We start from the raw sequence: 18,320 nt of genomic DNA on the forward strand, positions 1-18,320 counted from the left end.
GGGGTATGGGGTTCTGCGGGGAAGGGGAGGGGCACGGTATGAAGGAGGCAAAGGAGAGCCCCAGTGAATGGGGGTCCAAGCGCTCCTGCCGCCCCCCCTCCCAAGGTACAAGCCTAGAATTGCTACTACTGCCCATCCCTAACAAATTCATCCTCAAGCATGAAGTGCAGCAGAAGGCAGGCTTAGCAGTCTAAGTTCGCGAACTATCCCGAGCCCTAAAAGCCCTTTCACAGAAGGGGAAACTGAGGTGGGCCTGGAGAAGAAAAGCCTCTGGTCCGTGTCACAGGGTCAATAAATGTCAGGGCTGGATTCGAGTCCTAACCTCGGATTTCCCAGAACGGTAATAATGCAAGTTAGGTGATAGGAGAGCTGAATCGGGAGAACTTCCACAGAAGAAAGGACGCAGAGGTGGAAAGCAGGAGTGGAGAGAGGTAGCAGCTGTAACCATAGAGATGGGACGGAGCGAGCTTCCCAGCGACCTAGAGAGGTCCCGAACGCACACTCCCCCCATCCGGTTTGGGCTAGATGGAACTTCCGCTGGTAGGAGCCAGCGTACGTCGGGCCACCCAGCGTGGCCTGGGAAGAGGGTGAGTGCTCACGTGTGGGCAGAGTGTAGGCGGCGCCCGCGGGGAGGGACGGAGGCCGAGAAGGGTAATGGGGCAGGTCCTGCCGATCGAGGGGAGAACGTTCTCCCCCTCAGCCACCCAAATAAAATACGTGGACCGCAGACCCAGTCCCTGTTCATTGCTGGCGCCAATGGGTGGCTCATCTCCGGCCTCATCCAGGACCGAAAAGATCCAGCCTCCCGTTCATTGGGACCTCCCCGAGAGATTCTCTAGGAACTGGCTGGGATGGATGCGGCAGAGACCAGGCTCCCCGAAGGATGTGGGAGGAGGGTGGCTACTTAACCTGGAGAAAGGAAGGGAAGGCAAGGCTGAAGTGGGAGAGCCTGAACTTGACGATCTTCTCCCACAGCCGGGAGAATCGGGAAGTTGTAGAGAGGAACACATTGAGGCTTGACCCCAAGTCAATTCAGCGAGCACTTGTTAAGTGCCTGCTGTGTGCCATTCTCGGGCTAACCCCGGTGGTACAAGAAAGGTAAAAAGGCCGGTCCCTGCGCTCCGGAAGCGCACAGTCTAATGGGGGAGACCGGGAGCAAACGACAAGGTCCAAACTTGACATAGAGTAAATGGAGCTCGTCCCAGAGGCAAGGGACTGAGGTCGGGGAGGGGAAGAAACACTTCCCAGAGGCCGGCCTGGGGCAGTTCACCCTCCCTGGAAGTCTAAGGCAAGAGGAGCTCTGGCTGGGCTTGCCCTAGTGAACAAAATGGCCTTAGAAAGCACTTCAGGGAATACGGCAACGCTGAGGGCGCAAGGCTTCTGGGTACACTCAGAGGAACTTTTAGGAAACTAAGGCCATGGCACAGACACCGAAATCTTTTCAGGGTTTATCCCCGGAGGCCTCTCTCCTGGACTTAGTGGGTCTTTCAGTGATTTGTAAGCACCTTTCAGTGGACAGGATCTGGGATCTAGTTCCGCCTAAGAAGGGGGTAGAGCTGGTCACTGCAGTGAATAGACAGACTACCATGTCACATTTCCCTGGGCTTCCTCCTACCTGTTCTCTTAGGGAACGAATGGAAGAGCCTTGAGTTCTCCTTGTGCCATGTTCCCAATGACCCCTAAATTCCAGGTTATCTTCAACAGGGAAAGAGACAGATATGGTGACTCTGGAAAAGTCTTTGGAAGTCAGCACCAAGCATTAACTTCTTTGTGTCAGTGATTCTTTATCTGGGACCTAGGTTTGCCAAAAAAGCATATTCTCTATCAAAAAATACCTGTGAACCAGGCAGTCTAAATATCAGTTCAGGAATCTATTATCCCACTGATGTAGGTACTTCCTCCACTAATAATTCACAGGCCCTCTATGATGATTGAGAACATAATCCTTAAGGAACTATATAGCTACCAAAAATTACCCTATTTCTGGAGATGAGCCTCTCCAAAGCCTCGGATTCACCACATATTTTTAATCTATCACTGGGTCTCTTCCTTTAGAGAAATTATTAGAGCTTTTCTCTTAAGACCCAGGATTGTCTTAGCTCCTGTCATATTGGAGCATAAGAATAAAAATTTGGTGGAGGGTTATTATTCCTGTTTTATAATGAAAAAACAGACTTAAGTGATTTTTAACCAAAGTCATGCAACTAATCATCAGTGCTAGAATTTGAACAGAGGTTTCCTGATTCCAAGTCTTTGTATAACAATATACTACCTCTTCAGTTCCTATTACCTCCTGCTGTTGTTACATAGTCAATCAGTATTCCTTTCCTGTTTCTGTCATCTTTTCTGTTTTGACCTCACTTTCCATTATTCACACAATATGTCACTCTTACTTCTCAACCCACCATAATAGTTTCCCCAAGGATGTTGTGTTTTATTATCTCATCACTGTCTTCCTGATCAATCAATATCCACACATTGTTTTCTTCATTTTCCATTATCATTTTTCATTGTTCTCCTAATTTCCTTCTTTAGCAATTGCCCTTTACCACTTTCATTTTCTTTTTACTTTGCATTAGCTTTTCCTCCCTCTATATTAACTATTCTCATTTCTGGAGTATAACTAGGGTGTAATAAAGATGAAGACCATTAAAGTTAGGAGATTGAGGAAATGTGTAGTCAGGATTTTAAAATTGTCATCAAAATGTCTAGTGAAGTTCCACAAGAAAGATGTTACTGAGAGGTTTCTTCTAGTTGTAAATCTATGGTCCAGGAGAATGTCTTCAGGGAAGAGACTCTTTCATTTTTGGCATTATGCTACACCGCATCATACCTCTCAGAGGCCCTTGATGCAGGTTGACTTGAACTGAATTCACCCAATAAGCATTTATTAAATAAGTATATGTGCAAAGCATGGTACTCAGTGCTTGGAAATACAAAGACAAAAGTGAAAACAGTTCCTGCTCATAAGGATCTTTTTACCCGGAAGATACAGTACATACATAGAAAAGTCAAAGAAAACATATGCAAAATAAATATGAAATATTTTGAGAATAGGAGACACTTAACTGAATGGATCAGGTCAGCCTTCATTTAGGCGATCGAACTTTAAGAAAGTTAGAAGTATGAGAGAAGTAAGAAAGGAATGCATGTCTAACATGAGAGACAAATCTGTACAGAGTCACAGAGGTTGTAGACAGAAAGTCATGTACAGGGAGCAGCAGATAGGGTAGTTTGATTAAAACAGAAAATTCATGAAGAAGGAATAATGTGAAACCAGACTGGAAACATTCATTAGAATGAGATTGTAAGAAGATTTAAATCCCAAATAGAGAAAGATGTATTTTATGCTAATCTATAGGGAGCCACTAAAATCCTTGATATAGGAAATGACATGGAAAACCCATAAATTAGAAATGCCTAGTTGGAGGATGGATTAGAGAGAAGAGAGATTGGAGCCAGGAGGAACAATGAAAATGAAAGATGGTTATACTTTAAATAGAGAAGTTAAAAAGTAGGGAGAAGTTGTTGTTTTGGTTTTTTTTTTTTTTTTTGGGGGGGGGAATAATGAATTTTGGGCAAAATAATTTTGAGATACTTGTTGTTAATTGGAGATGTATAATAGAGCAGTCCTATGATCCTTTGGCAGAGGATTAGGATTGTTGACAGACAAGGCCAACCTTAGGAAACCTTTGCCCTTTGTCCAGACAAACTTTAATATCTGGATTTCTTTTGACTTGCCCATTTATCCTACTTAAAGAAGATTGGTGGCACAAAATCCTAGGGTGCTTAAGTAAACTTCAGCAGCAATCTAGAGGCTTTGACTGTCTTTATGGACATATACAAAAATGTAGATGGAATGATGGAATATGTCAGTTGACTCTTTTAGTTTATTATATAGCCCATGTTATAGCCAAATAATAGTTCGCATTTCTACAGTGCTTTAAAGTTTATGAAAATTTTTTCACAACAGCCCTGTGGGCATCATCTGTGTTTTACAGATGAAACAACTGAACCTCAGAGGAATCCCCCACTCAAAGTCATACAACTAGCAAATATCAGTATCTCATACCAGAGAATGTTCGTTAAAGGGTATAAATCTGGAATGGAGATAGGACAATCTGCAGTGATGACCACAGGACTTGCCCTTTTCTCTGTATTCATCAGCATTTTTGGATGACTTGCCTTTTTTGTCTTAAAAATCATCCTTATTTAAAAAAAAAAAAAGACTATTTTTCACTTTACAGGATGACAGGAAACTGGGATCAACATAGTTAGGACATAAGAAAAGAAATCAATGAAATAGATTGGAAATAAGGTGAACTAGTCAGGGGAAACCATAGTGAGACTCCCTGCTTGGGGATTCACAAATTGAAGAATATAAGTCACAGGATCTGGGCAACTGCCCTGGCCAGTAACGCATATGAAAAAAGTCCAGGGAGTTTAGTTGACCCCTAAAAAACTCCTGTGAATTGAATAGAAGTCAGTAAAAAACAGACAAGCAAGATAGCTTTAAAAATAAGATGCTGAATTTAAACATTTTTTTTAAAGAACTTATATGATAAAACAGAGGTTGTACTGGGCTATGTGAGTTAGAAAACTCACTGCTCTGTGTTCAACGAGTTGATATGACTCGTTTCTGGAGCAACATCAAAAGTGGAAAATTCTGTAGCACTTTAAGGTCTGCAAGGCACTTTAGGCAGTAAGAATTTAAGTATCTACTATGTGCCAGGCAGCAAGCTAAGTGCTGGGAATTCAAGTAAGTAGTCTTGGCTCTCAGTAGCTCACAGTCTATTGGATTTCACATAACCTTATAAAAAAACTAAAAATAAAAAACCATGAAGTAGGTGCTATTACTATCCAAAGGAAAGAAGGTTAATAATAATACTTATTGATAAGAAACCTGCAGCAAATTAAGATAAAGGTCATACAGTTAGTAAGCATCTAAAGTAGAATTCAAACTCAGATCTTCCTGCCTCTAAGTGCAGCATTCTATCCATTGTGCTAGATTAAGTGATTTACCCAGGGTCATATAGCTACAAATATCTTGAGTTGGGATTTGAACTGAAGATGGAATTTTCCTGACCCTCAATTCCAGTGTCCAAATGTGTCTAGAGGAAGGCAGCTAAGAAGTTAAAGGATCTGAAAACCCATCTTACATAGCTTGTTCAAAACTGAAATTATATACAGAAATAACTTCAGTTATCTTCATGATTTAGGATATCCAGAATCCCCCAGAAAAGATTTTTTAAAAATAATCAAACCCATGAATTGATAATTACATTTGCATTCTGGATGTACTAACTGACCCACTCAGGCTCCCAACAAGACCCGATCTCATACTTTGGTTGGTCCAGTGTCATGGATCTTGGGTCCAGGCTGCAGAAATCTGCTTAGATTAGAATGCCAGCATGTCTTTGCAGTGCCTCAGACTGGGAACTCATTGAGGCCATAGCCAATGGCATGGTGGTCGTTGTTCTGTGAGGCAAGTGTTTTCTGCAAGAAGAGACAGGAGCAACACCAAACACCCGAGACAGGAGCAGCACCAAACATCCAAGACATGCCTGGGCTGGAAATAGACATCACATCTCCCCCTCTCCCACCCCATCCTCATCTCCCTGAGCCTCAGAAACTAAACTACAAAAACCTGACCTGTAGCATCAGCATGGCAAGTGTCAAACCAGATAACTGAGGAACTGGGGATTGGACTGTGTGACACTCCACTAAGCCTGAGGGAAAGTATTCAGCACCCAGCTAAGGTCTCCCAAAAGTCACCTAGAGCAGAGGCTGAGGCTGTTGTGCTGTGAGAGGAAGCTGAGATGCTTTGAGATTCATTCCCCCAAGGAAACCACCTTTAGAAGGAAGTGAGTCAGAGTCTCAGAAAGTAATAGGAGAAAAGGTAAAAAGAAGCTGAAGTTACCAAAGAGCCCAGGAAGGAGATAACCTGTAATGTTCTCTTCTCTAAAATATAATGTTCTCTAGGAGCAGGTTTCTCTGGGTTCTGGAAGCAGTTTTCCTTTCAGTTCTGAATAATCACCCTAAATGCAGCCAGGAGTTAAAGTCCAAATCCTTTATTGTCTCTTTCCAATCTTGTCTCTTTTCCTGGGGCCCGGTTAGCTTTCTTAGAAGCCTATCTCTCTCCTAGGTTCCGAGAGCTCCTGCAGCTAGAGTCCTTTGCCTCTGCCAGCTTCAGCCTCCAGCCAGCACAAAGGTGGAAAATGGAATGAATCTGTCTCCACCTCCAAGAGTGAAGACAGATGGTCTATAAGATCTTGCACTAAGTATGGCCTGAGAAATTTGGTGCTTAAAAAGTCAATTCATACCATTTTGGAGTAGAATAAGATGGGGATTGGAACTCCTGGGGGAATGAGAAGGCATGGACCTACAAAAAAGAGAAAAAATATTTTGACATAAATACAGGAAATAATGAGGAAGAGTATCAAAGATGGGCTATGTAATCAGGGATGTGGTGGAAGAGGAGCCTTATCACCTCTGATATCTACAATAATCAGCATTGTTTTGGGGAGTGAGAAATAGTGGGAAAAAAGAATCCATGGTGCCAGGTCTACAAAACAGTGGCATAAACTGCCTAGAAGGAAGAACTTAGAATGGATACCTTGAATATTTTAATTGCATGAGGAATACAGAGAATAGAGATTAGATAAATTTTAGAAATCATGAATCAGAATGAGAGTCTAGAGGAAGTAGAAGATGGATCTTAAATAAAGTAAGAAAAAAACTTTTTGGAAAAGGATACAAAAATGAAATCTTAAAAACTAAAAACTAGTTGAAAGGGATGAGATGGGGGGGTTAAAATATGAGGGGGAAAGGTAGTATGCACACACATAACTTAAATAACTAAATAAACACAGAAGAGGAAAAGGACCTAATAAGAAAAACCTTACAAGGAAAAAAGAAAAAAAATGAGGGGATCAGAGGTGAAGGGAAGAAAGAGGGAATAGGGCCACTTTTTTAAAAAGATTAAAGTAAAGTAACTAAAAGACAATGTGTTTTATAGTAGCAGAGGAAAAACATTAAAAACAAAACTAATTTTCATAATTAAATGTGAATTATTAAGCAACACATTAGGAAGAGAAAGCAAAACCCTACAATCTGTTGCTTACAAGAAACACATTTTAAAAGCAAAGACATATACAAAATAAGAAGGGATGAATGAAATTTACCATCAAATGAATTCAAAAAAGTCAGAACTGCAATCATGCTATCTGACAAATATTCAAAAAATTAATAGGGATAAGCAAGAAAACTACACTATCCTGAAAGGAACCATAGACAATAAACCAATATCCATAGTAAAACCTATATGCTCCAAATGTCTTCACATCCAAATTCATAAAACATGAGCTACAAAAAGACATAATAACACTATAGTGAGAAAAGGTGTCCATGTCCCAGGTTTGGACAAATCTAACAGAAAGATAAGCAAAAGGGATAATATGCAACTGAACAAAATATCAGAAAAACAAAGCCAAAAGACTTAGATCATCTGAATAGAACTGCAGAGGGAAATCCACATTTCCCAGTACCACATGGAACATTTAATAAAAATTGACCATATGATTAAAGCATAGGGATATATATACATATATAGGCAGAAATAATTGCTATATGCTTTACTACAATGAGAGTTTTCAATATTAGATTATCTTTCCCTCCCCCAGTGGAATAGACTATAAACATATTTCAAATATAGGAAATTTGCAAATATATCTGTGTATTCCATCTAGAAGGAGGAGCATTTAGGTCCTGCCAAGAAGAGGCTGAACATAATGCTGAAGAATTAGTGAACTTGAACTCAGCACAAGATTAAAATTCCTATTTCATCTGGGCTGGGATATAAGACTTTCTATTTGCAGAATTTCTGCTCTTTGAACCTGGACTGCATGGACAGTAGAAAAACAGTTTCCTTTAGCTTTCCCTGAATTTTTCCTATTTCCAAAGTTCTCTCTTGGAGAAAAAAATAATAAAAGACCAGATATAGGGATTCTTTCTGACATCTATTTCAAACACAGGTATTTTCTATCTATTCTTTTCAAAGGAAAAAAACACAAATCAATTGTTTCTGGGACCCCGGGTCACTAACTCTTAACAAAGGGAATAGAGTTACAAACTTCTGTAAAGGGCATATACTTTGCTACTAATCTGTGCACCTGTGAGCATTCATTCTTATATGTTAGAGTTGGGTTTGCAGGATATGCACTGGTCTGAGAGGTATTAATTTTCTCTCAGCATGGGACTTTACCAGATTTCCATGAGCTAAAAGTGATTGGAGTTTGTGGCTGCTCAGGCTGATGCCAGAATCACTTTGTCTAGTCTAGTCTATGCAGGTACATGTGAAAGCTAGCAGAAGGAGAGAGTGAAGCTGCATTAGTAAATAAAGAGAAGAAAGTCAGGGCTGAGTGGAACTAGATGAGATTTCAACAGCCTTTTATGATGAGCAGGCTAGAGATAATTTCCTCTAATGCCTGATCTCCTTGTGCAGTGGAGAATATAGTCCACAGTCTAGAGAAACAGCAAGTATATTATATCTGTTATTGAATTTATTTAAACTCTTCAATATAGTTATATTTAGGGCTTCTATCATCTTTTTGATTAGTGAATTCCATATTTTTATTACCCATTTCTAAAGCAGAACTTTTTTTTATATAGTTTTTTTATTTACAAGTTATACGTATGGGTAATTTTACAACATTGACAATTGCCAAACCTTTTGTTCCAATTTTTCCCCACCTTCCCCACACCCCCTCCCCTAGATGGCAGGATGACTAGTAGATGTTAAATATATTAAAGTATAAATTAGATACACAATAAATATACATGACCAAACTGTCATTTTGCTGTACAAAAAGAATCGGACTCTGAAATATTGTACAATTAGCCTATGAAGGAAATCCAAAATGCAGGCAGGCAAAAATATAGGGATTGTGAATTCAATGTAATGGTTCTTAGTCATCTCCCAGAGTTCTTTCGCTGGGCATAGCTGGTTCAGTTCATTACTGCTCCATTGGAACTGATTTGGTTCATTTCATTGCTGAGGATGGCCAGGTCCATCAGAATTGATCATCATATAGTATTGTTGTTGAAGTATATAATGATCTCCTGGCCCTGATCTTTTCACTCCACATCAGTTCATTTAAGTCTCTCCAGGCCTTTCTGAAATCATCCTGTTGGTCATTTCTTACCGAACAATAATATTCCATAATATTCATATACTACAATTTATTCAGCCATTCTCTAATTGATGGACATCTATTCAGTTTCCAGTTTCTGGCTACTACAAAGAGGGCTGCCACAAACATTCGTGTACATACAGATCCCTTTCCCTTCTTTATGATCTCTTTGGGATATAAGCCCAGTAGTAACACTGCTGGATCAAAGGATATGCACAATTTGATAACTTTTTGAACATAGTTCCAAATTGCTCTCTAGAATGGCTGGATGGATTCACAATTCCACCAACAATGTATCAGAGTCCCTGTTTTCCCACATCCCCTCTAACATTCCGCATTATCTTTCCCTGTCATTCTAGCCAGTCTGACAGGTGTGTAGTAGTATCTCAGAGTTGTCTTAATTTGCATTTCTCTGATTAATAATGACTTGGAGCACCCTTTCATATGGCTAGAAATAGTTTCAATTTCTTCGTCCGAGAATGGTCTGTTCATATCATTTGACCATTTATCAATTGGAGAATGGCTTGATTTCTTATAAATTAGAGTCAATTCTCTATATATTTTGGAAATGAGGCCTTTATCAGAACCTTTGACTGTAAAAATATTTTCCCAGTTTATTGCTTCCCTTCTAATCTTGTCTGCATTGGTTTTGTTTGTACAAAAACTTTTTAGTTTGATATAATCAAAATTTTCTATTTTGTGATCAATAATGATCTCTAGTTCTTCTTTGGTCATAAATTCCTTCCTCTTCCACAGGTCTGAGAGGTAAACTATCCTGTGTTTCTCTAATTTATTTATAATCTCATTCTTTATGCCTAGATCATGAACCCATTTTGACCTTATCTTGGTGTGTGGTGTTAAGTGTGTGTCGATGCCTAGTAGCAGAACTTTTTTTAAGCTAAAAATATTTCTTCTATGCTTCAAACTGTACATTGTAGTTCTGGGATTTGATGAGACTCTTAGCTTTCCATCTTTGTGTTTTTATAAATCCGAATCATATCTTTTCTTAGCCTTTACAAACAAGATAAGCTATTAGAACGGCTTTTAGACTCTTTTCCTGAGTTGTAGAATCATACAAAGAGAACTTCACAATTAGAAATCATCTCAGAGATCATCTTCTCTAACCAGTATTCTAACAGGAGTGCACATTCCCTACAAGTGTTCCTTAGCCTTCTCTTTCAGATATCCTGTAACATGTACAGTACCTCCCAAGGCAGACCAATCCACCTTTGGATAGCTCTAATTGTTAGGATTTTTTTCTATCAGGCCTAAATCTAACACAAGCAACTTCTTCCCACTGCTATTAATTTTATTATCTGGAATCAAAGTCTTATCCTTCTTGCATATAACAGTTTCTCAAATACTTGAGCTCTATGATGCCCCCAACCTAAATTTATTCTTTTGTGAGCTAAATTTCTAGCTGTTTCAATTATTCTTTATATAGGATAGGAATTTAATACTCAAAACCTGTCATCTTATAAGTTAAAAATTGCATTATATTTATTCATTTTGAATCACATCTGTGACTTTTTTTCTCACTAATCTGCTTTTATATATATATAAAATGCCATCTCCCACCCCACCATATCCAAGTCCAAGGACTGCTTATTTCACCTTTGCAACATTTCTTCTCTTCTCTTACACTTCCACAACCACCTAGGCCCCTCACTGCCTCACACCTGGATTATTCCAATAGCCTGTTGGTGGATCTGCCTGCCTCAAGTGTCTCTCCATTCCAAACCATCTTTCATTCTGTCAATAAAGGCCTTTTCTAAGGAAGGTCCAATCATATCCTGCAGGCTTAAATATACAGTGCTCTGCTTGGCATTCAGAGTTCTTTCATAACTTAGCCTCATTTACCTCTCTAGGCTTCTTACTCCCTACCATCTATTCTTCATTCCAGTTATACTAGCCTCCTGACTGTTCCATAACTAACACACTAATCTCTTTGCTCTGATTAAGAGATTTATTTAGGGAAAGAGGTTACAGACAAAATGAAGACACAAAGAATGTTAAGTATGAAATAAGAGTTGGGAGAGCACATAGTTATAAAAGGAAAAAGACAAGTTTCCTAGAGGAACTCATAATTAACCAGAAGAAAAGAAAGTCCTGAGATGGAAGAAAGCCACTGTCTGGCAGGTTAGACTGATAGAGTTGCTAGAAAGGCACCATTAAAGGGAAGGCATTATAAGGGAGGGTAAGAGAGTATCTCATGGTGGGCTTAGTCCTGAAAAGAACTTAGCCTGCTTTGGATAATTTCTCTGTTTGTCCTCCATGTCTGGAATGCTCCTCAACTTCCCCCCTGACTTCTCTGGCTTTTTTAAAGTCCAAATAAAATCCTATATTTTACTGAAAGCTTTTCCTAATCCCTCTTAATTCTAGTGCCTTCCCTCTATTATTTCCTCCCCCATTATATTATTATTATTATTATTATTATTATTATTATTATTATTATCATTTTTTTTTCCTTTGGCTGAGGCAATTGGGGTTAAGTGACTTGCCCAGGGTCACACAGGAAGTATTAAGTGTTTGAGACTAAATTTGAATTCAGGTCCTCTTAACTTCAGGGTTAGTGTTCTATCCACTGTGCAACCTAACTGCCCCCTTCCCCATTAAATAGTAAGCTTCTTGAAGATAGAGACTGTCTTTTGCTTTTTTTTTGTGTGTGTGTGTGGGGGGGGTGTAATCTTCACTTCTTAGCACAGTGTTTGGCATATAATGGGCTCTTCATAAATGCTATTTATCAATTTAAGTGAGATAATATTTTTAAGAGCTTAGCATATATAGAGGATTCTATATAAATGCTTATTTTCTTCCTTCTGTCTTCCTTAGTGTTCTATCTTGAAAATAAAAAATAAATACTTCATTATACATATTTTCCATTTTAGTCTTAGTACCTAATAGCCAGTTTTGCTTCTAAATGTTTGGTGAAGTCTGTTCATATCAGAGCTTTCCATTTCTCCTTATCCCCAGGGAGTTCTTAATTTCTAGACTCACTTTGTCCACTATGCTCACCATTCCTCCCTCCACTTGGATTCCCTGTTTCACTCTTCTTTCCTCAAATTTGATTTAATGGGGTGATAGTGGAAAGAAAGCTTTACTTAGAGAAAGGAGAGACTTGGGTTTGCATCAATCTCATCTCCAGAATTTACTTTCTGTATATCCTTAGGACAAGTCACATCATATCTCTGAGGTAGGTTTCTTCATCTATACAATGGGAATAATAATATTTTTTAAAATTGTTGTGAGGGAAATTATGCAAAAACGAGTTGTACTATTGTTTTTAGCTTACATGTAATTCTTTACATATATTAAGTATCACATTTGAATCTCATAAGCCCTATCAATACCACCTTTTCTTAAAAGGCATTTGTTTCATTTGGATTCTTCTGTTCCTTCTGTATTTCCTTTTTTTCTAGAATAAGGTATGAATAATAATTGAGTTTTGCATTTAATGTTTTAGATTGTGAAGACAGAACTGAAAAAACTCACCTCTAAAACAGGATATTTTTGAAGAAATGGAATTATGACTCATGATGTCAGAAAGACTTAAAGAAGATATTTCCCTGGAATCTGGGTATGAAGAAACATTTGAATATCAAAGCAGATTTGAGGGAGATGTGAAAAACCTCACAGGGGAAAAATTAAGGAAACCCTTTTGCCAGAAAAGAGAGTTCAGACCAATGACATTAATCCATAAGAAAACCATAGAGAATAGAGGCCAGGAAGAAAGTGGTTTGATAGCAGTTTCAGTCTGAAATCAAATTCTGATAGATACTTGAAAGTTCCAACAGAAGAGTTACCTCATCTTTGCGATATATGTGGCCAAAGCTTCAAAAAAAATTCAGACTTAATTAGCCATCAGAGAATCCATACTGAAGAAAAACTTTATAAATCTAATGTATATGAAAGTGTACTCAGGAAGAACTCTGCTCTTTATGGATATCAAAGAATTCACAGTGGACAGAAACCTTTTCTGTGTAAGGAATGTGGGAAAACTTTTAGTCAGAGTTCTAACCTTATTGATCATCAGAGTACACACACTGGAGAAAAACCCTATGAATGTAATGAGTGTGGAAAAGCCTTCAGTTTGAATTCAAATCTTATTAAGCATCAGAGAATTCATACTGGTGAAAAACCTTATGAATGCAAAGAATGTGGGAAAGCCTTCAGTGAAAGTTCTAATCTTATTAAACACCAGAGAATTCACACTGTAGAAAAGCCCTATGAATGCAAAGATTGTGAGAAAGCTTTTAGTCAAAGCTCACACCTTATCAGACACCAGAGAATTCATATTGAAGAACTGCGATATGAATGTAAGGAATGTTATAAATTCTTCTATGTATGCTCATCTTTTATTCAACATCAAATAATTCATTCTATACAGAAGCCCTATGAGTGTAATGAATGTGGGAAATTTTTCAACCAGAACTCTAACCTCATTAAGCACCAGAGAATTCACACTGATGAAAGACCATATGAATGTAATGAATGTGGGAAAACTTTTAGTATCCATTCATCTTTTATTCGGCATCTTAAAATTTACACTGGTGAGAAACCCTATGAGTGTAAAGAATGTGGAAAGACATTCAACCAGAATTCTAATCTTAATAAGCATCAGAGAATTCATACTGGGGAAAAACCTTATGAATGTAATGAATGTGGAAAGAGATTCAACCAGAATTCTAATCTTACTAAACATCAAAAAACTCACATTGCACAGAAACCCTTTCATTGTAATGATTGTGGAAAAGTCTTCAGTATAAATTCATTATTTCTTCAGCACCAGAGAATGCATAGTAAAGAAGATCCTAATGAACAAAATGAATATGAAATACCATTTGAGTGCAACAAATGTGGGAAAGCCTTCAGTCAAAATGGAAACCTTATGAGACATCAGAGATTTCACATTGGTGAGAGGTCTTTTGAGTGTAATGAATGTGGAAAAACCTTCAGTCTGAGTTCTAACCTCATTAAATACCAGAACATTTCTGGAGTAAAATGTGAATGTAATGAATGTGGAAAAATCTTCAATGAGAGCTCTAATTTTATTAAACATCAGAGAATTCACAATGGGGAAAACTATGATTATAATTCTCACTGATTGCTCAAAACAATTCATCATAAAATTCATACTAGACAACATGAGTAGTACTGACTTACTATTTCCATTCAGTATAGGACCCTTAAATAAAATAAAATTGAGAAAGCCTTCTAAGGTCAACTTAGAGCTCTAAAGCAGCCTTATTAGAGATAAATCCTGTAGTAAAATTGCAAATTTGTGACTTCATTTTGCTAATTCAGCTCACAAGGATATTTGTTGACTTCTTGGTGAGCTCCCCCTGTAATTTGTATTCTTAATATGACTTTTTCGTCAGACAAATGAAAATTGGCCCATTACTAAAATCTTTATGAATTTAATTATAAAATCATAAGATTTAGAGCTAGAAGGAACCTTTAGAGAACATATAGTTTAACTGCTTAATTTTTTAGAAATAATGACAAAGGGATAGAGAAATTTAGTAACCTGCCTAGAGTCATATGGAAGGTAAATAGTAGGGCAAAGATTCAAACCTAATTCCTATCTCCAAAATTCAATTTTTTTAAATAACTTTCCAAAAAAAATTTTTGGACACTCCACTATATCTTGACATTATTAAAAAAAAAAAGTATAAGGAACAAATGTGACTAAAACAAATACCGTTAGGCCCATTTAAACACTGAGTTTCAAGATACTGTAATATGATTTTTCAAAAGTTTTATTTTAAGAGACAATAATAATAATAACTGACAATTTTAGAAATTTTAAGGTTTGAAAAATATTTTCCATACATTATCTTGCTTGACTTGGAACAACAATCAACCCAGTGAGGTATAGACTAGGTATTATTATTTTCGAAGAGGAAACAGGATAGAGAAGTTGTGACTTATCCATTGACACACAGCCAGAACATGTCAAATAGGATTCAAACCAAGTCTTGACTCCAAGCTTATTATTACACTATGCTGACTCTATAATGTTAATTTTTAATATCCTATTTCTGTATCTTCTCTGATGAAGAAACTTTTTTTCATTTACTATGGTAAACAATTTTTTTCCCTACATACATTTTGTTTTCAAAATGTTTTGCTTTGTTGGAGGACTAATTTTCCTTAACTGAGGGCACTTGTATTTGAATCCACGGTTAGGGCCATTAAGCTGTTAAAAATAACTGGTATTGAGACATGTAGCTTCACTTAAATCATAGAGTAGATGAGATTACAAAGTAATATGGGGATAAAAAGGAAGTGAGAAACGAACACTTTTTCATTGGAGAATAAGGGACGAGAAGTAGTTCCAAAAATGATTCCCTAAGCTCATATAGTGTTATTGTGGAAAAGCAGGGGTAAAGGCTTTGATATTAGGTTGGACTGACTCCATATCTACTGTTCTTTCATTGCACCACCTGAATCCCTGAAGATTTGGGTTTAGGACCCAGCTATCTAATGTACTTGAAAGTGTGTGCGTGTGAAAAAGGATGGAATTTGGTGTCCCCTTTTTCCCAACTAATTGATATAAAGTAAGGAGGCAAATAACAGAGCTAAGGAGATACTTATTTAGTAGCGCAAAGAATTCATTCTGTCATGCCTGTGTGAACTGGAAGTGGAGTTTGGCATCGACAAACCTTAGTGATACCTTTTGAACAGCTGAGGAATTCATGGCAGGGATCAGCTTTGTGGAATGTGACCCCTGTGCCTCTCCCGGTGGACAGAGAGGGAGAGGAGGTTCTCTTCTCAGCATCCCTCCAGCAGCACCACCATTGGCTATGATCATGGTCTTGTAGTGGAGCTACTTGTCCAGCCTAGCAGGAAACACCACCTCCATCAGAAAAAGGAGTTCAGTTGAACATCCAAGAATATAGAATCTTAATACTTCATTGTCTCTGATATCTGTCCTTTTCTAAGCTTACATCAGTTAGAAGGGAGGGCAATGAAACAGACTCCTATCCCCTCAGAAATCTCTCTAGTTATATGAACATAAACACCTCCCTGAAACTGTTCCCTTATTTGTAAAATAATATTTTGTCTACTTGTAGAGTTGCTGTGGGCAAATCACTTAAATCCTTAAAATTTGCCCCCAAAAGGGCAAATCCTTAAAACACTATACAAATGTGAAATAATACAACTCCTAATATTATTAATAAATGACATATAAGGGATTCGAAGCATTTTGTTAACCCTAAAGTGCTATATACATGCTCTTAGTTGGACTGAAGCACTGGAACGTATACCAATTCTAAAATTAGGGTTTTATTAAATTTTAAAGGTTTAAAATTATGTATGGGTTCTTAGGCATTTCTTTTCATAGTTACCCTAAAAGACAATATATACATATATACTGTCATATATATACAAATATATACATATGTATATGCACACATATATATGTGAATATATTTGTATTCACACAGAGGAAAAACTGATAATCTAATTGTGCAAAATTTATATGTCACTACAAAATTCATATATATTTACACTGGCTAATTGTATTTAACTATTTTAACAAAAATGTATATTTTCCTATAAAAGAAGGGGAAAGCATAATAATCTAAATATCAAGTCAGCCCTGTGTTTGGTTCATGCTGTCTAACTTTGTTATCTAGTTCCCTCCTGGTAACAGTATATCCCTATTATAGTAGTTTCCAGTGCTACACCTATTAACTTACTTGACACTGTGTCTGAGTTGTCCTGCTTCTGCCCTTTAAACTTCATTTGGCTCAGTCCCTGATAGCTTCTGTTTCAGCTGACCCAAGTGCCATTCATTCTCTTTTTTCTCTCCTCAAGGATTGGTAACCTATTTTTGTGTAATGGACTCCTTCTTAGAAGGTTTTTAAATGCATAAGCTAAAATGTGTAGCATTACAATGGAAACTAATTATGTTAAAATATGTAAATAATGTAAATTGTAATGTAAAATGTGTAGTATTACAATGGAAACTAATTACATTAAATATGTAAATAATGTAAAATTATGTAAAAATATATATTTAAAACAATTTCACAGATTTCCCCTATATCAAAGGAAGAAGTGTCATAGAGAAAGGATGAAATTTTCTTGAATCTATAATTTGTAGTTTTCCATTCTAAAATGTTTACTACTACAAGAGAGAAGATAGTCTACTCCTAGCTCTGCCATTAGCTAGGCTAGCTGTCATTTCTTTATAGATTTCAGGTTCCTCAGCTATGAATTTAGAAAGTTGGGCTCTATGATTACTAAGTTCCTTTATAGTTCCATGATCCTGAGAAAGATAAAAAGAGCAAATTGTACCTATTACTGCAACTTGTCCCTCAGTCAGAAGTGGGAATTTAAAAATGTTTACCTCACGCTATGCCTGCTACCTGCTTTTCTAGCACATCACTTATCTTCTGTCTATGGATTTTTCCTTTCATTAATTTTCTCTTTCAAAATCTTCCTCATTTGTCTCAACTGGGTGCAATCCCTCCTTCCTCTGAACTTCTATAGGGCCTTTTGAAGCTATTCATTTAGAATATATTTTGAATATATTGCCTTGTATCATTGTTTATCTTTGTGAAAGCAGGAATAAGAACCTTGCTCCAGGTAGCCTAACAATAAAGTGGATGAATGAAGTCTTTAGGTTCTCAAAAATCACTGAAACCTCAATGTAGGATATTATAGAAAAACTAACAATCTTATGTCCAGAGAGGTCTGTAGTTTAAGTTTTCATTTGGACTGCTCTATCCATGTTATCACTTAAGATTCTTACAGCAAAATGCTCAAATGTTTCCTTCTCAGGCTGATGTTCATACTTCTGTGGGAAGCTCTGTTTGCCCACTCTGTCTTGAGTTTGACTCCCCAACATAACTTCTTTTCCCTGGGCAGTCTCCTCAACAACTGACCTCAGGCTCATTGCACAGACTCTCCAAGTGACTTCCACCAATCAGGAATCTTCTAATGCTTCTGGGTTACAAGCTGACTATGGCAGAATCAGAAGAGGAGGGAAGAGAATGATTAAAAGGCTATTTTACATTCATCTTAAATTGACTAATAAAAGGAGGAAATGGCATATTTTGCCTCCAATCTTGCCATATTTGGTATGTAGTAGCTTTACTATAGGCATTTATTGCTTGT

General features: G+C 37.5%; 1 protein-coding gene and 1 pseudogene across 1 annotated transcript; both read left to right on the forward strand.

Moving 5' to 3' along the window:
* The window catches only part of LOC127544676 (ribonucleoside-diphosphate reductase subunit M2-like), a 681,272-nt pseudogene that overhangs the window by 184,237 nt on the left and 478,715 nt on the right, over window positions 1-18,320 (forward strand).
* On the forward strand, window positions 884-16,607 carry LOC127548031 (zinc finger protein 883-like). Its single transcript, XM_051975189.1, has 2 exons — window positions 884-1,098; window positions 12,912-16,607. Exons 1-2 carry the CDS (start codon window positions 884-886, stop codon window positions 14,293-14,295), a joined length of 1,599 nt encoding a protein of 532 aa, XP_051831149.1. The 3' UTR covers window positions 14,296-16,607.

This window comes from Antechinus flavipes, chromosome 1 (assembly GCF_016432865.1).
Source record: "Antechinus flavipes isolate AdamAnt ecotype Samford, QLD, Australia chromosome 1, AdamAnt_v2, whole genome shotgun sequence".
Taxonomy (NCBI): Eukaryota; Metazoa; Chordata; class Mammalia; order Dasyuromorphia; family Dasyuridae; genus Antechinus; species Antechinus flavipes.